Source organism: Fusarium redolens, assembly GCF_020744475.1.
Source record: "Fusarium redolens strain MPI-CAGE-AT-0023 chromosome Unknown BKA55scaffold_10, whole genome shotgun sequence".
In the NCBI taxonomy this organism is placed as follows: Eukaryota; Fungi; Ascomycota; class Sordariomycetes; order Hypocreales; family Nectriaceae; genus Fusarium; species Fusarium redolens.
The window spans coordinates 844,415-868,385 of record NW_025763673.1 but is presented as its reverse complement, the minus strand read 5'-3'; the positions used below and the strand labels follow the sequence as shown (position 1 = coordinate 868,385).

Here is a 23,971-nt window from a genome sequence, read left to right as displayed (position 1 = left end):
CTTACTATTTATCCCTGTCGTTACCTCGAAGGCGTCCAGAAAAGCTGAGTATTTCCTCTCAGTATTAATATCTTGGAAAATTCTTGGCCGCCTTCATAATAAACGACACGTGCACGCGCGCCCACGCTCGACGCTTAATTACGATCTCCCCCTCCACCTTGAACCCTCCTCGAAGAACTCTCGCCCACAATCGAGCATTCGATATTCGAGTACATGTGCCCTTGATCACTCACACACGAGTGCCGCGACGGCATCATGGCGCAGGCACAGCATGTCGCCTTGGAGCGACTGGAGCAAATCTCCCGCGGTCTTCGATCAAGGTTGGTTTCACCATGTGACGATTGGTAGGGCAAGGGGCCTAATATTTCCACAGAACAAGCGACGATTTGCGAAAACGATCCGCCGTACAGCTTCGCGAGCTTGTAGCTGTTTGTCATCGAGACCTTAGCCCTGAACAATTTCAGGCTTTCTACAACTCAGTCAACAACAAGATTACACAGCTCATTACACATGGGAGCGACTCGTCCGAGCGACTCGGAGGCATCTACGCCCTTGATGCGCTCATTGATTTTGAAGGCGTCGACGTCGGTGTCAAATACACGCGTTTCACACAGAATCTTAAGACGATCCTTCGAGGCAAGGACATCAACCCTATGCAACCAGCTGCGATCGCGCTTGGAAAACTATGTCGACCTGGTGGATCAATGATCTCGGAAGTGGTGGACTCGGAGGTCAACACAGCTCTCGAATGGCTACAGAATGACCGCGTGGAGGAGCGACGATACAGCGCAGTCCTCGTCCTGCGCGAATTGGCCCGAAGCGCCCCGACACTGATGTATCAATACATCCCGACAATCTTCGACTGGATCTGGATAGGACTTCGAGACACCCGGCAGCTTATTCGGGCAACGTCGGCGGAAACAGTTAGCGCCTGCTTCCGAATCCTTCGCGAACGAGACCAGGAGATGAAGCAACTCTGGAGGAGTAAGATTTACAACGAGTCGAAAGCAGGTCTCAAGGTCAACACGGTCGAATCGATTCATGGTTCGTTGCTGGTTCTCAAGGAACTGCTCGAGCAGGGAGCTATGTACATGCAGGAACATTATCAAGAAGCATGTGAAATTGTCTTTAAGCACAAAGATCACAGAGATCCCACTATTCGAAAGACTGTGGTTCTTCTGATCCCAGATCTTGCCAGCTACTCACCAGCTGACTTTGCGCATACTTGGCTACACAAATTCATGGTATATCTATCGGGCATGTTGAAGAAAGACAAGGAGCGAAATGATGCCTTCCTTGCAATTGGTAACATTGCCAATTCGGTCAAGAGCGCCATTGCTCCGTACCTCGATGGTGTCTTGATCTATGTGCGAGAAGGTCTCAGCGTTCAATCTCGCAAGAGTGGTTCAGCCGACCCGGTATTTGACTGTATCAGTCGTCTTGCTGTAGCTGTCGGCCAGACACTGAGCAAATACATGGAGGCACTTCTGGATCCCATCTTTGCGTGCGACCTCACCCCCAAGCTCACACAAGCCCTTGTCGACATGGGTTTCTATATCCCTCCAGTCAAACCGACAATCCAGGAGAGACTACTTGATATGCTCAGCATGGTACTCTGCGGCGAACCCTTCAAGCCCCTTGGTGCCCCGCAGCCAAACACCCTCAACTCAGTTCCTATTATTCCCAAAGACGCAAAAGATCCCCATGCTTATGAGCATAGAAAGGCTGAGGTTAAGTTGGCGCTCAACACTCTTGGTAGCTTCGATTTCTCAGGACATGTCTTGAACGAGTTTGTCCGCGATGTCGCAATCAAGTATGTTGAAGATGAGGACCCAGAGATTCGTGAGGCAGCGGCTTTAACATGTTGCCAATTATACATTCGCGATCCGATTGTCAACCAGACCAGTTACCATGCGCTTCAAGTTGTGGGTGATGTGATAGAGAAACTTCTCACGGTCGGAGTCTCAGATCCTGAACCGAATATCAGGCGGACAGTTCTGGCGGCTCTCGACGAACGATTTGACAGACACTTGGCCAAGGCTGAGAGCATTCGCATCCTCTTCTTTGCGCTCAACGATGAAGTTTTCTCCATTCGAGAAGTGGCCATCTCCATTATCGGCCGCTTGGCTAGGTACAATCCAGCATATGTCATTCCTTCACTACGAAAGACTCTCATTCAGATGCTTACGGAGCTCGAACTTTCCGATGTCGCCCGCAACAAGGAGGAGAGCGCAAAGCTATTGAGCCTTCTGGTACAGAATGCGCAATCACTTATCAAGCCATACATTGAGCCCATGATCTCAGTCCTTCTCCCGAAAGCAAAGGACAACAACCCTTCGGTTGCCGCCACGATTCTCAAGGCCATTGGCGAGCTTGCTACCGTGGGTGGCGAGGATATGATGCCTTACAAGAACAAATTGATGCCAATCATTCTTGATGCGTTACAGGACCAGAGCTCCAACGTAAAAAGAGAGGCTGCTCTGCATGCTTTGGGACAACTCGCAAGTAATTCAGGATACGTTATCCAACCATACATCGAATATCCTCAACTGCTCGAAATTTTACAGAGTATCATCAGAACCGAAGGACAACGCGTGCCCTTGCGACAGGAGACCATCAAGCTGATGGGTATCCTGGGTGCACTCGACCCTTACAAACACCAGGTAAATCTTTCGAAATGGCGCAAATTGCTCCAGCTATTAACACCAACTCAGGCCGAAGAACGAACTCCCGATTCCCGACGAGGCGAGGCCAACCAATTGACCGACATTTCTCTCATGATGACCGGACTGACACCCTCTAACAAAGAGTACTTCCCGACTGTTGTGATTAATGCTCTTCTCCAGATCTTGAAGGACTCTTCATTGGTTCAGCACCACTCGGCTGTGATTGAAGCTATTATGAACATCTTCCGCACCCTGGGCTTGGAGTGTGTTTCGTTCCTTGATAGAATCATACCGGCATTCCTCCGGGTGATACGATCGGCCACTTCCACGAGACTCGAGTCTTACTTTAACCAACTGGCCACTCTCGTCAGCATCGTGCGGCAACATATAAGAAATTATCTTCCATCAATTGTCGAGATTCTGCAGGGGTACTGGCACACCTCGCCATCACTACAGACCACCATCTTGTCGCTTGTAGAGGCCATTTCGAGGTCGCTTGAGGGTGAATTCAAAATTTACCTCGCTGGTTTGCTACCCTTGTTGCTTGGTGTCCTCGACAAGGATACTTCCGCCAAGCGAACACCGTCGGAGAGGGTGATGCACGCTTTTTTGGTGTTTGGTGCCAGTGCCGAGGAGTACATGCATCTCATCATCCCCGTCATTGTCAGGACGTTCGAAAAGCAGGGCCAACCTACATTCATCAGGAAGCAGGCTATCGATACAATCGGTAAGATTTCTCGCCAGGTGAATCTTAATGACTTGGCTGCGAAAATCATTCACCCTCTTACGCGTGTTTTGGACATGGGCGAACCTCCACTCCGTACTGCTGCTCTAGATACGCTCTGTGCGCTCATCCAACAGCTGGGCAAAGACTATCTACACTTTATGGGGACTGTCAACAAGGTCATCAATCAGCACCAGATTCAGCACTCCAACTACGAGCTGCTTGTGAGCAAGCTTCAGAAGGGGGAGGTTCTGCCACAAGATTTGAGCTCTGGTGCTGGCTTTGCCGATGGCGCAGACGAGCCTCCTTTTGCGGATCAAGGCACGAAGAAGTTGGAGATGAATGCTATCCATTTGAAGGCTGCCTGGGATACCAAAGGCAAATCCACAAAGGAGGATTGGCAAGAGTGGCTACGACGGTTCAGTACAACACTGCTTACCGAATCACCGAACCACGCACTTCGAGCTTGCGCCAGCCTCGCCAGTGTGTATTTACCTCTGGCTCGTGAGCTCTTCAACTCAGCGTTCGTGTCTTGCTGGAGCGAGCTTTATGAACAATTCCAGGACGAGTTCATCCAGAACATTGAGAGCGCTATAAAATCTGAGAGCATCCCGCCCGATCTGCTTGGCCTCCTACTCAACCTCGCCGAGTTTATGGAGCATGACGACAAGTCTTTACCGCTCGATATTCGAGTTCTCGGCAGGGAGGCAGCTTGCTGTCACGCGTATGCAAAGGCCTTGCACTACAAGGAACTCGAGTTCCTTCAAGACCAGAGCAGCGGTGCAGTCGAAGCCCTGATCGTTATCAACAATCAGCTACAACAGTCCGATGCTGCCATTGGTATTCTCCGCAAAGCTCAGTTATATAAGGAAGGCATCCAGCTGCGAGAAACCTGGTTTGAGAAGCTGGAGCGTTGGGAAGAGGCACTTGCGTTTTATAATAAGCGTGAGGAGGAGGTGCCTGAGGATCAAGCTATACCCGTTGATATTGTCATGGGTAAGATGCGATGTTTGCATGCTTTGGGAGAGTGGGAGGCTTTGGCTTCTTTGACCGGTAGTACTTGGGCCAACTCTACGCCTGAGGTTCAGAGAATGATTGCACCGCTTGCGACAGCCGCTGCGTGGGGTCTGAACAAGTGGGATTCCATGGACAACTATCTCTCATCGCTCAAGAGATACTCACCTGATCGATCATTCTTTGGTGCGATTTTGGCACTCCATCGCAACCAGTTCCGCGAGGCGATTGCCTGCGTTCAGCAAGCTCGCGAAGGCCTAGATACCGAGTTAAGTGCATTGGTTAGTGAGTCGTACAACCGAGCATACCAGGTCGTCGTTCGGGTGCAAATGCTTGCTGAACTTGAAGAGCTCATCGTCTACAAGCAATGTGACGAGAAGAAGCAGGCCATCATGAGACGCACCTGGGAGACACGACTGAAAGGTTGTCAGAGGAACGTCGAGATTTGGCAGCGAATGCTCAGGTTACGTGCCATTGTGATCGCGCCGACCCAGAATATGCACATGTGGATCAAGTTTGCAAACCTTTGCCGCAAGTCTGGACGAATGGGACTGGCTGAGAAGTCACTCAAGCAACTTATTGGAACTGACGCTCCTTTGGTATCCACGATTCCCTACTGGAGTGAACAGCGACAGCCAGGACCTGGTCCAAGGAACGCACCAGCTGCACAGGTCATCTACGCTGTGCTCAAGTACCAGTGGGAACTCGGGCAGCAGTTGCCTGCTAACAAGAAGGCCAACATTCCCGAGAAGACACTGTATTGTCTGCGCAAGTTCACTAATGATGCTGCTCATCGTTTGGAGGTTGCTAAGGCTCACCTGAATGCACAAGCTGGTGGTGAGGTCAACATCACTGGCGACTATAGGTTCCAGAACCAGATAGACCCTACTCTCATGAGCCCACAGACTCAGCGAGCACTGTATGATCAGACGGTCCTGTTGGCCAAATGCTACTTGCGACAGGGAGAATGGCTAATTGCGCTCGACAAGGATGGTTGGCAATATACTCAGGTTCAAGATATTCTCACATCGTATTCTCAGGCGACCAAGTACAATCCTCGCTGGTACAAAGCCTGGCACGCTTGGGCGTTGGCCAACTTTGAGATCGTTCAGACTCTCACAGCTGGAAACGAAGGACACTTGCCAAGGACGGATCACAACATGGTGATTGACCACGTTGTTCCGGCTGTCAAGGGCTTCTTCAAATCTATCGCACTCTCACAGGGAAGTTCGCTGCAGGATACTCTCCGACTGCTCACACTCTGGTTTACGTATGGTGGAAGCGCAGATGTCAACACAGCTGTTACAGAAGGCTTTGCTAATGTCAGCGTCGACACCTGGCTCGAAGTGATTCCTCAACTGATCGCACGAATCAACCAGCCTAACAAGCGAGTTCAGCAGTCAGTGCATAACCTTCTTGCCGATGTTGGACGAGCTCATCCGCAGGCTTTGGTTTATCCCCTCACTGTCGCCATGAAATCTTGGCAGAACACACGCCGATCCCGCTCTGCAGCTCAAATTATGGATAGTATGCGGCAGCATAGCGCAAACCTGGTCGCCCAAGCTGACACGGTCAGTCATGAACTGATTCGTGTAGCTGTCTTGTGGCATGAACTCTGGCATGAGGGACTGGAAGAGGCTTCGCGTTTGTACTTTGGTGATCACAATATTGAGGGTATGTTTGCAACACTCGAGCCTTTGCATGAGCTTCTTGAGCGCGGTCCCGAGACTCTTCGTGAGATCTCTTTCGCACAAGCGTTCGGCCGAGGCCTCAAGGAGGCGCAAGATTGGTGTCGACAGTACGAGACAAGTCAAGACGTCAACGATCTGAATCAGGCGTGGGATCTGTATTATCAGGTATTCCGCAAAATAAGTAGGCAGCTACCTCAGGTGACCACCCTGGAGTTGACGTACTGCTCGCCCAAGCTCCTCAACGCCAAGAACTTGAACCTGGCAGTTCCCGGAACATACAAGAGCGGACAGCCCATCGTAAGGATAATGTCCTTCGATACGACGTCTAGTGTTATCAACTCTAAGCAGCGCCCACGAAAGCTCAACATCAACGGTAGTGACGGAAAGTCGTACGCTTTCTTGCTAAAGGGCCATGAGGATATTCGCCAGGACGAACGAGTTATGCAGCTGTTCGGCCTATGCAATACCCTTCTGGCTTACGACTCTGAATGCTTCAAGCGCCATCTCAACATTCAGCGCTACCCTGCCATCCCTCTGTCGCAGAATAGCGGTCTGCTCGGGTGGTTTCCCAACAGCGACACTCTTCACGTTCTTATTAGGGAGTATCGTGAGAGCCGCAAGATTCTGCTCAATATTGAACATCGCATCATGCTTCAGATGGCGCCTGACTACGATAACCTGACCTTGATGCAGAAAGTCGAGGTGTTTGGTTATGCACTGGATAACACCACCGGACAAGACTTGTACCGTGTTCTCTGGCTCAAGTCAAAGTCTTCTGAGGCTTGGCTTGAGAGACGAACGAACTACACTCGCTCTCTGGGTGTCATGTCCATGGTGGGATATATTCTGGGTCTGGGTGATCGTCATCCTTCCAACTTGAAGCTTGATCGTGTCACTGGAAAGATCCTTCATGTCGATTTCGGTGATTGTTTCGAGGTGGCGATGAAGAGAGAAAAGTACCCCGAGAGGGTTCCTTTCCGTCTCACTCGCATGTTGACCTATGCTATGGGGGTCAGCAATATTGAGGGTAGCTTCAGAATTACATGCGAGAACGTAATGAGAGTTCTACGCGACAACAAAGAAAGCGTCATGGCTGTTCTCGAAGCGGTAAGTTTTCTCTCCATCTCCAAGCTGAAGATTCCATACCAACAGTCACAGTTCATTCATGATCCCCTCCTTACATGGCGCTTAACGAATGCCGCATCCCCAACAGGCCCCAACTTCCGCTCCGACAGAGACGTAGCAATGCCTGTCCCCGGCGGTGTCTGCGCCCGCCGTGCCTCCATTCTCGACAGCGACGTAGCACCCTCCGAACTCCTCAATGCCCCCGAAGCATCAATCCAGACACGCGCACGCGCTCGCACAAACAGTTCAGCAGGCGAAGCCATGACAAACGGCGGTGCACCCGAAGTAGAAATTCAGAACGCGCGAGCTGTGGAGGTGCTGGATCGTGTGCAGCAGAAGCTCACGGGTCGTGATTTTAAGAATAACGAGGAGTTGGATGTCATCGCGCAGGTTAACAAGTTGATCATGGAGGCTACTAAGCTGGAGAATCTGTGTCAGCACTATATAGGATGGTGCAGCTTCTGGTAGATTCGCAGAAGAAAGATGTTGCTAGCCGGAGCCTTTTTATGTATGTATTTGCTTCAAGTTTGCGGGAGTTGGGGGTGGGAAATGCGATATCAGGAAGTTTTCCGTTGTATGTTTGTCCATGTAGTGTACGAGTATAAAGCCTAGATGAATCTTGTTGTATTCTATCTCAATCAACATTGTTCCAATTCAACATTCTTTCTTCTTAGGCTGACTTCCAACATCCCATCTCGAAAAGTCACAGGCAGCAGGCGTGCCAATCTCCATCCTGTAAACACTTCTCACTCTCACTAACCCTCCACAACTCCTCCGTCTCGGCACAACCCAACCAGACATCCGTTCTCCTCTGGGGCCCATTCCAGCACTGTTGACTTTTGTACCAAAAGGTGGGCAAGAAACTAAGTTCCCATATGATCACACACCAACATATCTCTTTCGACTCTATGAACCTGGGACACCCGGGTCATCTAGCATGCGAGAGGCCACGAAACCAGTCTGTACCACGTCCTGTAACGAAAATTGTTCCGACAGAATGAATCTACTAGAGCTTCCGCCAGAAGAAGCTACCAAGAAACTATATCATCATCTCTTGTGGGTATATAGACATGAGCACCGATGCAATCTCATGTCCTGGTTCAGCTCTCTGTTATTCGTCCTCCAATACGGCTTGTTCAGAAACACCAAAGTTAACAAGACGGCCTTCTCGGAAGGCAATTGATAGGGGGGCATGACTTTTTGTAACACCTGATTGGGCTAAATTTCGTAGACCCATAAATACCTTTGAGAAAAGGCGGTGAAGCCGGCTCTCTTAACAAGCCCAGATCTCTGCAGAAGCAACCGGACCAAGCCGGCCTATTAGAACAGTTCGCATTCGGCCGTCAAAACAAAGTATTATTTTCGATACCTATAGTATAAGGCCAATTATATTAAGAGCAGCTATCTATGTCTCCTCTTACTACTATGGAAGGAAGAATCTCCTCGTCGCTATTAAGCAGCTCCCATTGACTCCTTCGTCTCCGAATGCTGGGTTGCGTCTTCCGTCCGCTGGCACTTCCTCCTGTAGTTCTACCCGCTCCAAGGATACCCGACTGGCTGCGTTTCTGGCGCTGATTTGAGCTACTGGCCTGGCTACTGGCATGTTGGCTCGCATCGAGTTCCACTCTGGCCAGAGTCGACCTGTTTAGACTACCCGGTGGTCGACCTCGCCTACGCCTTGATCGGCCTTGGCTGGCAGGTTGACTACTCTGCCGATTGCTTGCTCCGATGGCTAGCCTTGCTGGAACAGCCTGTGTGGTGTTTTTGGGCCTGCCACGGAGAGCAGTGGCAATCTTGGGGTCGAGAATCCGTCGGTATGGATCTCGAGAGGATGGCTCTCGTAGTCGCCACCGTGGATGGACCTCCCACTTAGTGAAGGGTGTGGCAGACCCTAACCTCGAGTAGACCTTGTGGCAACAAGGTATACCGAGCTCGACAGAGACCGAACAGTCGTCGTTGCAGCCCCCAAGAGGCTCCGGGAACGGATTCTTACCAGTCGGCATCGCTTTGCGAGCTAAGCGATATTGCTTGTTGATCAGCCCAAGGCCCTTCGATGATATTGCTGTCCGGAGTTCGCCTAGATACTCCGAGCTAGACCCTATATACTCGCGAGCGGTGAGTACCTCGTCCGCTGCGCAGGCATCGTTGAAGTCCCGCTCTTGGTCCTTCATCATGTCCTGCATAGCTTCGACAAGTCGATACAGGTGGCTCATACCGTTTAGAAGGTAGCTCTTGATGTTGTTGTTGCTTGCTTCTGTGCCAGAGGTGACGCGGATGCCAAAGTTGCGATACTTGCGGATGAAACAGCGTGCCCACTGGGCCCTTACAGGCATGTAGGTTCCATGGAGATACCGGAGGATAGCCCGCTGGTCATCAAATTCCCTACAGAGGTTTCTCCACGCCTTCTCGTGAGCGTCCTCAGTCTCGGCAAACAAGACGAGCTTCCACATCATGAGAACCCCTCGATAGCTATGAGGGATGTCCTCAGATGTCGACGCGTGGACTAACTGTTGGTCTTTCGGACTAAGCTCAGCCCGTACCTGTGGAGCCGACTTATCCTCGTCGCTGCTGTCGGGACTACTGCTACTACTGCGGCCCTTGACCCACTTTTGCTTTGATTTGAGCAGGACGTTCGAATTGATGTGGTGGATACAGAGCTGCTGCTGTACATCAGGGAACTGATCATTCAGGGCGGCCTTCATCTGATCGTCGAAGTCGGTAACGATGACGTCCGGTTGGCAAATGGAGTGCTGCTCTGCCAGTTGTCGAATACTCTCAGAGAGGAATTGGAACCCCTCCCGTCTCTCGTTGTCGATCAGACCGAAAGCCGCATTGAAGACAGAACCAAGGCAAGTCTGTCCTGTTGCCTGGAATAACGGAAGCTTGAAGCGGTTGGTATTGTATGTGTTGTCGAAGCTGATGACCTCGGGAAACCGCTTCCATATCTGGAGACAGTAGGAAAAGGTCCAGACAAGGCCAACGAGGCGGCTTGGCTCATCATCCGCCCACTTAGCGACGTAAGGAACGTCCATCTCATCAAATAGCTTGATCAGTGCTGCAGTGGGAGTGTAGCCATTCAACTTGTCTCGATTGATGAGAGCCCGGGCGTTATAGATGTCCCTCTGCGTGAAGGTTGATTCGGGGTGTTGCTCTTGGACCACAGCCCGTACGTCACGGGCCCGGATACCGACCCGACGGCTTGTCGACTCAATGGTTGCCCTGATGGGTGTAGTCAGCCGTCTATTGGAAGGGTGCGCAGACGGTCTAATACCACGCCCATGGTTGTGTTGACCGTGTTCCGGGTTTGGGCGTTGTCGTAGGAGCCACTCGCCCTCTTCTAGAGCCTCGGCTATCACCATCCACTTGCATCCGCACTTCCGGGACTTCCGTTGCCGAAGACCTACACCTCTGCTAGGCCGTGGTTCTCCGTATCTGTCACATTGGAAGGAATATCTCATCCTCCGACCGTTATATGAGTAGGCGTTCCGTCGGACAATACCAAAGCCACTCTCTTTCGCAAAGGTGTTTATCAAGTCAAATAGAGCTTCGGCTGACGGCGCTGGGTCGCCTGGGATCGGTGGGTTCGGGATCGGGTCGGGGGCAGGGGACGAGGAAATTCGAAGAGGAGAAGATCTGATCTTTTGAGGGGATACTGCTTGGGTGGGCGACTCTCGGGGCGGTGAGTAGGGAGGAGGCGATTCAAGCGCATCTGAACTGAGTGGCGAGTAACCCCATTTCTCTCGCCATTGGCGTACTCGCTCGTATGACCGAGCGAGCTCGAGGGTAAGCTTCCGATCCGTCCCAATCACTTCTCGTACTAGCTTCAGGGCAGATTGAAACTCGGCCTTTGTGGGTGACGATTGCTCCCGTGCTGATTGAGGCGGAGAGGAGGAAGGTAGTGGGTCGGTTTCTGGCCCTGGTATAGGGATTCTGACTCGCTGCTGCCGTCTTCCTTGGGTTAGGAAGTCATTCGAAAGGTGTATCTCGTAATCGAAACGGAGCTCCCATGGTGGCTCATGAAGCCCTTGCGATCCATGGGGCTGTGGAGCGGTTGAAAAGGTCTGTGGATAAGATGCGAAGAGATTTCCGAGTGTGTCTTCGTCGCCGACTCCGTAATATTGGCTGATACTTGTTCCAATGCTGCTCGCTGAGCGAGGTCTATTCGCGAGTAACGGCGGGCTGAACCTGGATTGTCGGCTCTGCCGCCGTCGTTTTCGGGCGTGCAATTGATCGCTAGGACTAGGACTGCGAGTTCGGCATCTCGGATTGCTCTCTGAGCTGGAAGGAGGCTCAGATTGGGACGTGGTGAAGGTTCTAATCATCGAGGATTGAGAGACTCAGGAGTGGATAGCTTGCTGATGGAGAGAAAACTTGATGGCGTCGCATTGGTTACCAAGGTAAGATTAAGGGCGAGCTAAGCTCGAGGTGTCGGATACGAGGGTGGTAAGTCAAGATGAATGATGATTTCAAGATGAAGAATAGATTATTGATTGATTCATCCCTGTCCCCTCGTCTTCTTCGTCCTCATTATATTTGACGAGGAGAGGCTACGATACTAGACCTGCCGAACCTGCAACAGATCTGTAACACCCCTCTGACTCTTGTGGTGCACTCGTGTGACAATCTGGGAGAGGCATATGCAACACGAGGTACTTAGAAAGCTCTGACAGAATTCTGCCGACACTAACAAAAACGAAATTGACCAATCAGGTGTTACAAAAAGTCATGCCCCCCTAAGGATCATGCCCGCGTATCAATTCGTCATGCCCCCCTATCAATTGCCTCTCGGAAATACAACTGATCATGATTGATACTCGAGAGTTTCCAAAACAAACATTTGTTAGGGACCTTGGTGTGTTAGAACACTTCCACCTATACGCCTCTGTTTTGGCCAGTAAGTACGCGTTGCCTAAAGCCTTTCCCTTTCCTTTTATTCTTCCCCCATCTCTTTTAACAAGCTTTGGCTTTGCAGGCACGATACCAGAAAACAAAACGTTTCCCCTAACACGTTCTCATGTGTTGGAGCTCAGGAGGGCTAGGGTTTGGATAGGGTTACATTAGGCTATGGAAAGCTATCTTGCTCAGGTGCTATTTACATAAGAGTTTACCTACATCTCTATGGATTCATTCACTTTCGATGAAACTGGACGTTTCGCATTGTCATTGGCTGATAATCCCTGTACATACCCCGCATTCCACTTTCACCTGCAAGGAGGGTTCTCAATAACTGCTATTGTAGCAATTACAGTGGTGCTTATGTCGCACATTACGTGTATTCGGTTCATTGATTTGAATTAGTGTAACGTGGTTGATAAGCAGAACTTATCGTGGGGTCGTTTTGCGGAGTAATTTCGGGAAATCGTATGTGATTACACAACTACCATCTGATAAGTGCCCGGCGCCGCGCACGCGAATATCTCGACGGTTAGGAGCCAAATCGATGCAATTCCAGGGCTGGAGGACTGCTACGCTCTGGCGGTCCGTTTGGTTCAAGAGCGACGCTGTATAGACGAGCGGGCGCTGAGATATTTGCGTGTGCAGCGGCTGGGGGGCCAGGCTTCACTGCAAGGACTACGACATAGCAATGCGCTGATCCTGCTGCTCCTTAATTTTTTTTTTAAAAAAAAATAAAAAATAAAAAATAAAAAATAAAAAAAAAGAATTAATAAAAAAACACGCCTTCTAGATAGATAGATAGATACGGGACTAGTTACCGCTATAAATATATAAAGATCCTACCTGACGGCCAGCTTACCGTCGACGAGGGGCGGTCCGCCTCCTCCCTAGCCGAGCCCAGCGCCCCCGATGGCCCTGGTCCCGAGTCGGCCTTGGTCCCGGGTCTGGGTCATCGGGCACGGGGGTCCCTACCTGTACCCGTATCCGGCCCTGGCCCTGGCCCCGCCGGCGGCGCTGTTTGAGCTCGTCGACGAGCCAGTTCAAGCTCCGGCCGGCGCGTAAGAGCTCTAGCTCTGCAACTGCCTCCTCCTCGCTCTTGCCGGACGCCGTGCGGGCCAAGAGCTCGTCCCAGATCACCTTCCGGCGACAGAACTGCACCCTGATCCCGTTCCCCGGGCGCCAGCGGCTTCCCCACGTCTCTTCTAGCACCCGTACGGCCGGCTGACCTGCAATCCCTTCCTCCCACTCCTTCCAGACATCCCGCACTGTAAAGACCTTGGCCAGGGCTGCAACGACGGGCATACCTGGTACTGGAGGCTCTGGAGCCGGAGCCGGAGCCGTATTGAAGTTCAAGGTAGGGGCTGCCGACGGCGCCGGCGCCGGCGCCAGCGACACTGCTGGCCCGGCTCCAAAGTGGCCGGTAAAGGTGATTGGGACCTTGCCCTGGAGCAGGGAATCGAGACCGCCCTGGATTCCCTCTAGCCGGGCCTCTAATCGGATGGCGAGTCGCTGGTTATTCTGTAAGAGGGCCTCGCGCGTGCTCTCTAACACGCCGCTAAGCTCTGGCAGCGCGCGTTGTACGAGCAGGCTTAACGGCTCCGTAGCCCCTGCCGCGTCGGAGCGAACGGCGACGGCGAACTCGTCCCATTCAGACCCGTTGAAAGGGGCATAGGCGAAGAAGGGCAGCGACGGGTAGCGAGGCTGCAAGACAGCCAGGTCCTGTAAGAGTACTATGCGCAGGCGCCGCATAAGCTTAAGGAAGCCGTCAGCGGCTAGGTCGTCGTCGTCGAGGCCGCCTTCTGCCCAGCATTGCCGGCGTGCGCGAGCCTCAAAGAGAGGCTCCCACTCCTCGATCCACGGCCAGAGCTGCTTTTGTAAGACGTACGGGGGCTCGTGGGCCGCACGCGCGAGGAAGTAGTCCCCGGGTGACGCCGAGAAGCCGGCGACAATACGCATGAACTGGCGCGGTAGATGCGTAAGATAGGCCTGGCAGAGCACGCTCTGGTTCCAGCGGCCGGCCTGCGAGATCTGGGCGAGCGACGTGCCGTGGGTCTCCGCGTCCTGGGCACCTACCCTGCGCGGGAGGTGCGTCTTCTTTGACGCCATAAGGCCAGCAGCACCGAAGATACGCCAGGTCTCTTGTAGCTGCGTCGGGTACGAGAGCTCCTGCTCGCGGTCCCGTCCGACAAGAACCTTGATCCGATACCAGTCCTGGCGGCGCCGGAAGGACGGGGACGGCTCGCCGGCGACGTGCCAGCGCCAGAAGAAGAGCTGTGCTAAGGCCCCTTGCGTACAGAACAAGGGGTCCTTATGCCGGAGGGCACCCATGAACTCTTTCTTTGCCGTCTTGTTTAGCTTACCGTCTCGCAAAAGGGTAACGAGGCAGCCACAGGGGGTCGGGCCTTCTGAAGACGGATAGTCGAGTAGAGACAGGTCTGCAAGCTCCATCTTACGGCGGTTTTCCCCCCGTAACAGGTAGTAGTGGCCGAATAGGAGGTCAACTCGCGTACGGAGGTTTTGCGGCATGTATGCGGCCCCGCTGAGAAGGAGATCCTGGACCCGGAGCCATTCGTCGGGTGAATAGCCGGCCTGGATCCCGTCAGTCCCGCGGTCTTTAAAGGAGGCGCGGTCGTGCTTCCCCCGCTGCCGGCCGCGTTGCTCAAGGAAGCCTCGTACGGCGGCGCCCCGGGGGTTTTCCGTGTTTGCGTTGCCGTGGGCTACCTGGAGCCGCCAGAGCTCGATAACGGCCGCGATATAGGCGTCGATAGTGCCCCTCGTAAGCAGAGATCCTTCGGCAAGGTCTACTGCAGCCGGCGCAAGGGCCGTGGGTGGCACGTAGCCCTCGCGGTCGTCCGCAAGCAGCTCGGCGGCCTCGGCCAGGGGGACCTCTAGGGCTTCGGCTAGGCTTTCGGCCTCTGCCAGGGCCGCGGCCTCGAGCTGCTCCTGTTCAAGCTGCCGCCGTAACTGTACAGCCTTTCCTTTGCCCTTGCCCTTACCCCGTGCCCGTGGTTTCTTTTGCGGCGGGGCAACGCGTCGTAAGAGGATATCCTCTTTGAGCCACGCTGCTAGCTTGTCTGGAGTTACGAGCTCGCCGTCGGGCCAGCTATAAAGTGAGCCGTCTGCCGCAGCCCGAGGCGTACGGCACCAGGCCTATAGGTTTTCGTCTGTTAGCCGTCCATGGGGCTCCTGCGTAAAAAGAGGGAAGGGAAAGGGGGAAGAGAGGGGGCGGCCGGGGAGGACGCGCCTTCCACTCCCGCTGCTTCGCAGCGTAACTCCGCGCCGTGTTCGCCGGCTGTTCGTCCTTCTTCGCCTGGAGGCCCGCCCTCCGGGCGGCGCGGGTGCGCTCGTCTGCGGCCGTGTACGAGTCGTCTGCGGCCATCTCGGTCGATCGAGGCTTTTTTATGTGGTGTCGTTTTTCCGTCCGGAGCTAGATAAGTTGCAGGGAACTTATCAAACGCACTTATCAGGCGTCGCGCACACGATTTCACGGGCCGCTTTTTGCGGGGGATAAGTGGTCACGTGGTCTAAGCGAATTACGACGTAATTGCGGGCACCATCGATAAGCATGCTGATCATCCAAGTATGCTGATCAAAAATCCCTCATCCTACATCTTAACCATTTGATCAATTAATTCTCAACCACTAAACATGCCTCAGCCATCAAATGAAGCTAGAATCCTTCTTGCACTTCAGGCCCTTCAAAATAACCCAAAGCTAAGCCTCCGACGCGCCGCAAAAATATATGAAGTTGGCTTCGGTACTCTCCGTAACCGACAGAATGGCATTCAATCACGAGACGCGTGGGTGCCAAAGTCACGGAGACTGACTGATCTAGAGGAACAGATAATAGTTCAATTCCTCCTTGACCTAGATTCCCGAGGATTTCCTGCGCGACTGCGTTTTGTAGAAGAAATAGCCAATTCTCTGCTTGCCGACCGCGATGCGTTACCTGTTGGCAAGCGTTGGGCTCATAACTTCGTCAAGCGACAACCAGAGCTAAAGACGCGTTTATTTCGGAGATATGACTACCAGAGAGCCAAATGCGAAGATCCGACTATTATTCGTGGCTGGTTTAGGCTTGTACAGAATACAATTGTGAAGTATGGTATCCGATCAGATGATATCTGGAACTTTGATAGACTGGCTTTATGATGGGCCTCATAATGGCCGGAATGGCAGTCACAGGCTCAGAAAGGCAAGGAAGACCAAAATCAGTGCAGCCTGGAAATCGTGAATGGATTACAGTAATCCAGGCGATTAATGCGGAAGGTCAATCGATCGCGCCGTTCATCATTGGTGCAGGCAAATATCACCTTGCCAACTGGTACCGAGAAAGCAACCTCCCGGGCGATTGGGTTATTGCGACTAGCCAAAATGGGTGGACAAATAACGAGCTGGGTCTTGAGTGGCTAAAACACTTTGATCGGTCTACAACTAACCGATCAACTGGTCCCTATCGTCTTCTAATCCTTGATGGTCACGAAAGCCACCACTCCGCCGACTTTGAGAGATACTGCCGGGATCACAAGATTATCACACTTTGTATGCCTGCTCATGCATCCCATCTACTCCAGCCTCTCGATATTGGGTGCTTTGCAGTGCTGAAAAAGGCATATGGTCGAGAAATAGAGCATCTGATCAGATGCTCTATAACCCATATTTCTAAGACCGAGTTCTTCCTGGCCTTTTATGCCGCTTTTCAAGCTACTTTTACAGAAGATAATATCCGGGGCGGTTTTAGAGGAGCTGTACTTGCTCCTCTTAACCCAGAAACCGTGATCTCAAAGCTTGATGTGCAGCTGCGGACTCCAACGCCTCCCGGGGAGGTCAGCCAACCATCAACCCCATGGGTTTCAAAGACCCCCAAGACAGCAATTGAGGCCCAATCTCAATCTGAATACCTTGAAAAGCGAATCAGAAGGCATAAAAGCAGCTCCCCAGAGTCAATAATAGAAGCTTTAAAGTCAAATACTAAAGCAACAAGGGCAGTTATGCATGAGGTTATCTTATTAAGGAATGAGGTCCGAAATCTTCGAGATGCAAATGAGATACTAAGCCGGCGCCGGAGGGCAAAAAGGACTAGACTACAGAAAGGAGGGGCAATGACTGTACAGGATGCATCGCAAGTAATTGATCAGATGGATGTTAATGCGCAGGTAGTGGCCGAATCATCGAGAAGTGGTGGTCGAGGAAGGTCAGAGCGACCGGGTGGTCGGCGTTGTGGTGTATGCGGCAAGGCCGGGCATAATGCAAGGACGTGTCAGGTAGTGATTGAGACCTCTGGGGAAGAGTATGGTAAGTAGTTTTAATTGATCAGATGGTTTATTATGTTTTTAAATGGATTTAAAGTTTAGAGGCTGGAATTTTTGATCAGCATACTTGGATGATCAGCATGCTTATCAACCACGTTAATATATTAATAATATAAATAAATAAAACTAAATAAAACCTAAATACCTATTATCTCTTTCGCGGTCACAAGTTTACCACGATGTCACGACTGGGGCGGGGAGCCAATCAAAATGACCGTGACAGCCGGTACCTCTGCTCACACCTAAATTGGCGTATGATATAGGTACCAACAGTCAGCATTGTTACATAAAGCTACATCGCATACCTTACAACCGTACCTGCTCAGTGGGCCTCGCGCATTTCCTGATAGAGGCTGTAGAGGGCCCCCTTTTCCCTTCCTTTTTTTGAAGGGTCGAGGCTGCCCTTGGCGGAAGCCTTTGCAAGCTAGGCAAGGGGAAGGGTTATTTCTGCCTCTGTAGACATGATTGATATCTCTTTGTATGTGATTTTGCCGTGCTTTAATATCCTCGGTGTCTTCTTCTTTCCCTGTGCAACCTCTCTTTCTTGTGTGACCTTCAGCAGCATACTTGTTAAAAATGGCATTATAGATACATTCCTTCCAATCCTTTAGTGTTGTGTAGGGCTTCCAATGGGGCTGTGTCGTTTCTCGCTGTAAAATGAAGCTATTCGCAAGTGTGACTTCAAGGAGGAAAGACCATAGCAACGCCTGCCAAGGCCCTCGGCGAAAGCGATGCTCATACGTTGTATATGACCGTATCTGATCGCTGCGGTCCACGTGATTCATTTCATCGTTATACTGAGCAGCAATAGTAGGGATAGGGATTATCTTGAAGCTTTCCCCGTTGAAGTACTCTTGTAGGCGTTGTTGCTCTGCCTTTGTGCCTCTTTTGGCGGGCATTTTCCTCTTTTTTTGGTGTGCGCTCATGAGAAGCTCCGCTATGCACAGTCGAAAGGAAAAGCACGATATTACTATCTTTCCAAGCAATTTGGATGACCTAGGGGGACATCAAAGAGACAGATCAGTAAGGGAAATATATAGAGAAGATGTCTTTACCTTGTCATCTTCTGTAGGGATAAATACTACCTCATTATACTTTAAAATAGAGCCATCAGGGGCCTTTCCGGTCTCTTTTATCTGCTTCATCTTGGTGTTGATACCACAGTTAGGCCGTGCCGTGCCTGTGGCCCCGATACCAAGCTGCCGAAGATGACGGAAGAGCTGCGGCGATGAGAAGAGATTATCTGTAAAGACGTGATATGTCTGAGTAGGCAGCCTTTTTAGCAGGTGAACCACGACGCTCTGTGTATTGCTTAGAGAAATCTCGGTTTGTAGCTTTCCTTTCTTGCCATAGGGCTTCGCTAAAGGTAGCTCGACGATAACAGCTTTGTATGGTGATGCCTTCACATGCCAAAGCCACTGTAAAAAGTAGCCCTGTTGCGCAACAGCCCAGACTTTGAAGCCTACCGGCGTAGGCTTATTCTTGACGACTGTTGTCTCTTTTGATCTGCCTGTAAAAGGGACCATACACTCATCTACAGTGAGGTTAGTCCCAGGAAGATAGAGCTCACACGACACCATTTGTATGTGTTTAGACCACTCTTCAGCCGCTTGGAAGGTCTTTGGAAGGTCCCCCTCATTCGTCACATCAAGCTTGGTGTGGTCAAAGGTACGGAAATACCTTGTGATAAGCTCGAACTTCGTCAGGGGCATGAACTTGATGATTGAGTGAAGGGGGCGTTGATCTCCTAGGCTAGGGGATTTCCAATGGTCCCTTATCGTTGTTTCCCTATGAATTCCTAGGTAAATCATGATTCCAAGCCATACATAGGCTGTTGCAGTAGAGAGGCCTTCCCACTTGAGGATACGCGAATGTTCGGTCAGGGGGGTGTTCCAGTTATCAATAACGGCATTTTCGATCAAGTAAGCGACCCAGCTGTTGGTGTATTTAATCCATGACTGTATAAGGGAAATAGGTAGGAAAAGCTGGAATAATTCAAGTGGTTCTTGGGGCAGGGCTTCGATCTTGAAATCACGATACTGCAGGTGGAAAGGTTGAAAATCACGGCCGCAGCTCTCTTCGGGCGGAAAATTAGGCACGCCGGTGGGGTCATTAGCCGCTCTTAAAGGCGGGGGGTTAAAGCTGCTATCGTCTATGAAATCTTGTATCTTTTGAGAGCTCATTGTTTCCTTGGAGACACTGTAGGAGTAATTTGTATAAGGATTTTGATGAATTTGGTGGTGTTTTTTGAAGCAGTTGTCTGACAGGGAACCTTTCGTACCCCGCAGGTACTAGCCTAGTAAGCGGAAAAAGTGGGGCGGGTGACCCCGTGGTAGGCTTGTGACCGTAGAAGAGATAATAATATTAATATTATAGGTCTTGGCAGCTTTGCCTATAATCCTAACTACTAGATTATAGCTTGCCAGGTCTATAAGATATATCTAATCCTAAAGCTAATAAGTTAGAAAAGCCATATACAGGCTAAGCCGTATTAGATAAAGGGCGAGATGCTATCCCTTTGAGCGGTACAGCCCTTCAGGAGGTCACTCGCCCCACTTTGCTTAGTCACAAGGTTAGTACGTGCGGGGTACCGGAAGTTCGTAAGATATTTGCCAAGTCTGTAACGTAGCTCTTTGTAACAATCAAAACTGCTGGGACTTTTACCATCATGCAAATTAGTATGTGGGGAGAAGTACCGTTAATTTTATTCATTTTGATTGGTCTTATTCCCCTGTCGTGACCCCGCTGAAGGGCTGTACCGCTCAAAGGGATAATCAACTGTTAAGTAGCTATTAAGCTACATCTCTATGGATTCATTCACTTTCGATGAAAGTGGACGTTTCGCATTGTCATTGGCTGATAATCCCTGTATTTACCCCGCATTCCACTTTCACTTGAAAGAGGGCTCTCAATACAAAACCTCAAGCAAATTTCAAGTCAAAGCGGTGGTCCAGCCCTTTGATTGGTTGATTTCTTTGCTTCTTTTGTCACCGAGTTTCGAGTTCAACCTTATTTGAGGGATCTGAACGTGTCGACGCGCGCACGACGTGTATCCTAGTGTCGCACTGAGCGTGCTTAAAGGGTTAGAGTGAATATGATGAGCAGCAGCAAATGTGTTGATTGATGTCTTAAGTTGTCTCTTGTGCGGGGTATTCCATCCTGCACAGTTACTTAAAGCATATAGCTAGATTACTAATGCCTACCCTGCGACATACGATATACCTTTTGGCCGAAGGGCATAATCTCAGCGTCGGGAATTGCGTGATCCGAAATCCGACAGATTGGGAAAAGGCGCTTGGCTAAGTAACTCAGTAAGCAAGCTAAGCTCAATTGAATTAATCGTGAGCCAAGACTTTTAAAGTGGACCACACTAGACCTGTTTGAATTAACCGTGAGCCAAGATATTTTTATGTCAGCAGCCGACTGGAACAGAATCAATCAACGATATACTCCAAATCATTATCACTTGGCCTTATGAGGCGTATCCTCCCGGGCGGAATAAATTCATTCATTCATTATCACTTATTCCACAGACTAGATAAAAATAGGGGTCTACGCTCATTGAGTTCGGATGACCTTGCTCTATTATAAACCTTACTTTTGTTTTGTTTTGAGTAGTTTTTGTTTTCTGAACTCACCCGTCAACCCTAACCTTCATATGACCATATGAATTTCCGGGGACTTTGAACCAATCAGCGACACGATTCAGCGGTAAGCGATATTGCGGAAATGGACTGACCGCACAGACCCATTTGTATGGGCGATTCTGGCAGAATCGCCTGCGAATAATACCTAAAATGGCCAACCCCGCCTAAGACGGAGCCAAAATGATCATCGGGGGGAAAACCATCCGACTCTTACAGGTTATACCTACCGCTAAAATGGCCAACCCCGCTCTGCCTCTTGCCGGTTATAAGAGTAAGTCCCCCTTTAAAAAAAAAAAAATTAAAGATAACATTTTGACTCAAAGCTACTATACTTGTCAAGAAGCGTATTATTTGGTTTGTAAGTCATCTCATGATAAATAATGAGATGTGGATCTGTTTTAGCTAACGAAAAAGATTAGCCTCTAATTCAAGGCCTCTGATTTAAGACCGCTTCTTCCGTCCGCCATCCAGCGTTGAGATTATGAAGGTGCTCACCACCGCCGTGGCCTTGGCATTTCTGGCCTCTGAGGCTCAAGCCTGGAATCATGTCTGGTACTGGTGCGGCAGAGACAGAAATACGTGCTTCAATAAGGGGAAGCCTTATGACGGTGTCTATCCAACTGCCAAGTGCGGCCAAAAGGAAGGTTGGGACAATTATGACAAAGCGCATGGAAAGTGGTATATGACGACGGATGAGATGAACGACTTTACGAAAGTAGGCGGATTCGCCTCTTGCTGTCATTTGGAGGGGAAGAGCGGTTGCTATGATAACCAGACTTAGGAGGTTCCATGCGGGGCTGGTGTGATGAAGGACTACGTGTGTTATGGCTAGGGGTCCCTGACGGGCCGGAATGGCCAAGAACAGAGAGTGTGAGTGTTCTTTCAGGACCAAATGCTAGTAAATCTGTACATTGAGCCATACTCATTTGAATGGAGCAAACAACGTGAACACCAAGCGTGTTTTGAGCGTGTTTCCAGCTTATTGCCGCAAGCCACCAGCCGAGCCCTGTTAATTGTGCCAAGCTTTGCGGCTATACTGGATAGCTCGACTTAAAGAGCGGCTAGGCAGGTATATAGAAAGGAGAAGGTTAAGGCGTATTCAAGTCACGAAAATCACTAGACGCGCTTTACGAACAAAGTTATTAGATTAGTAAAGGCCACTGAAACCCTTGCTTAAGGGGTCTATCCGCTCTTCGAACGCCAAGCACCGTGTTTATTGCATCTACACAAGCTCTTCACCTCTCCGATCGAAGCAGGGACCTCAATCGACGATGGCTGGTTGGAGCGTCCTTCAGGGCGAGAGGCGGTATTGGTACCAGAAACCGAAGTAAGTATCTTCGGTTGGCGACCAGTAGCGTTTACTCTCGGGCCTGGCGGTCCTGGTTTGCATGTAAAGGTCCGGTTCGCGGTACTACTCATACACAAAGCCGGGGACTGGCCTCTGAAATGCGCCTAAAAATAGGACATAGGGCGACCAATCCCGCTTCTTGCCCCAAATGCCCAAATGCGCCAGGGGCCTACTGTACCAATTACCACTGGTAATGGCATCCAATACCACTTTTCGTGGCCCGTGCACCTTCCTCTTTTAGATTTTTGGGGATTTGGGTCGCAATACAAGAATATTTAGTCCGTGCGCCCTCTCCAACTTCCCAGGACCCCTAGCACCGATTCCCTGTTACCGCAAATAGGAAGCATCTTTCATGTTGCAAAAGGATGCGCTGGAAACTCAATTGTAATGAATATAATTTGGGAGTTTTAGCGCCGTGCCTCCTATTCACATAATCTTATCAGACCTAAAAACCACATGCCGGCAGTCACTCCACTTGGCGTCCTTGATCAACGCTTTTTTACTTGCCGTATCCTGTTGCTGACGGAACCGGCCACAAAACAAACAAGGGACAATGTCTGAAGTTGCAGTACTTTCACAGTTCAACCTCTCTACCGACCCTCATGCTCAAGTGCTCATATGCTGCCATGACACATGCCGCATCGCCCTTCTCCCCAGTCCTGCCCAAGTCAGCGAGCATCTCCGAAAGAAGCATAACATACCTGCTGCTGAGCGACGTCTGGTAACCGATCTCTTGAAGGCCCGTATATCGCTACTACAGAGCCCATCCAAGGCTCCTATTCGACAAGATGGGGCAGCCTACGACCCGAACCTGCATCTTGTTCACGGGTTTAGGTGCCAGTTCTGCAACGAACGTACGGCTAGCTCCCAAGTCATGTCTCGTCACATGACCCCGGCACACGAGAAGCAAAGATTACAGCTGGGAGTGCGTAGAAAAGCCATGTACGAACCTGTATTCCTGCAAGCGTGGACTAAAAGTCCCTCGGGAGGACGTTACTGGATTGTCGAATATGGCGGGTCTACAATCAGACCAGTCGGGGGCAAGGAAGTTTGCGACCATCTTGAGGGTGTTTTCGAGCGCGAGAGAGAACGACAAAAAGACCTGTTAGGCGGGGGCTCAGCGAATGGGAATGTGACTACTAGGGACTCACGAACCACATCATTCACGGATCTCAGGCCCTGGCTGGAGAGAACCGGATGGGAACGGACTTTTGAAGGAGTCCATCGAGAACTGCTGAGAAACCTAAGCGCTGCACCCTCTCCTGCAACTTTAAGTCGGGGGCTGATACTGGAGGGCGGTGGTAGTCGCGGTGGCCCTGTTCGTCCCGACGAACAAACAACAAGCTCGGCGGATGATGAACGCAAAATCACTGCTCTTATTACCGCCGTGGATTTGGTAATGAGCCGCTGCGAGCAAACGGCACGGACAACAAGCAGAAGTCTTCTGTGTTGGTTGCGTAGTGTACGCCCCCACGGGTGTTATGCGAAGCCTTTCACATTTGTAGGAAAGACGGCAAGCAGGAGGAAGTACATCCGTCTTCTCAAGCG

At 50.9% G+C, this 23,971-nt stretch overlaps 3 protein-coding genes across 3 annotated transcripts; all 3 read left to right on the top strand.

Annotated features, from left to right (window-relative positions):
- Positions 1 to 255: 255 nt before the first annotated feature.
- BKA55DRAFT_739456 (armadillo-type protein) lies at positions 256 to 7,875 on the top strand (the record flags this gene model as incomplete). Its single annotated transcript, XM_046201420.1, has 3 exons — positions 256 to 320; positions 374 to 7,202; positions 7,254 to 7,875. The coding sequence occupies 3 exons, from the start codon at positions 256 to 258 to the stop codon at positions 7,686 to 7,688; spliced, it is 7,329 nt and encodes a 2,442-aa protein (XP_046048037.1). The 3' UTR covers positions 7,689 to 7,875.
- A 13,332-nt stretch (positions 7,876 to 21,207) lies between these two features.
- Positions 21,208 to 22,263, top strand: BKA55DRAFT_66805 (uncharacterized protein). The gene is made up of 3 exons (XM_046197872.1): positions 21,208 to 21,346; positions 21,399 to 21,433; positions 21,490 to 22,263. The coding sequence occupies exon 3, from the start codon at positions 21,557 to 21,559 to the stop codon at positions 21,854 to 21,856; it is 300 nt and encodes a 99-aa protein (XP_046048036.1). The 5' UTR covers positions 21,208 to 21,346; positions 21,399 to 21,433; positions 21,490 to 21,556; the 3' UTR covers positions 21,857 to 22,263.
- Positions 22,264 to 22,927: 664 nt separating this feature from the next.
- Positions 22,928 to 23,909, top strand: BKA55DRAFT_664679 (uncharacterized protein). The gene is made up of 2 exons (XM_046197709.1): positions 22,928 to 23,642; positions 23,672 to 23,909. Exons 1-2 carry the CDS (start codon positions 22,977 to 22,979, stop codon positions 23,726 to 23,728), a joined length of 723 nt encoding a protein of 240 aa, XP_046048035.1. The 5' UTR covers positions 22,928 to 22,976; the 3' UTR covers positions 23,729 to 23,909.
- Positions 23,910 to 23,971: the final 62 nt, after the last annotated feature.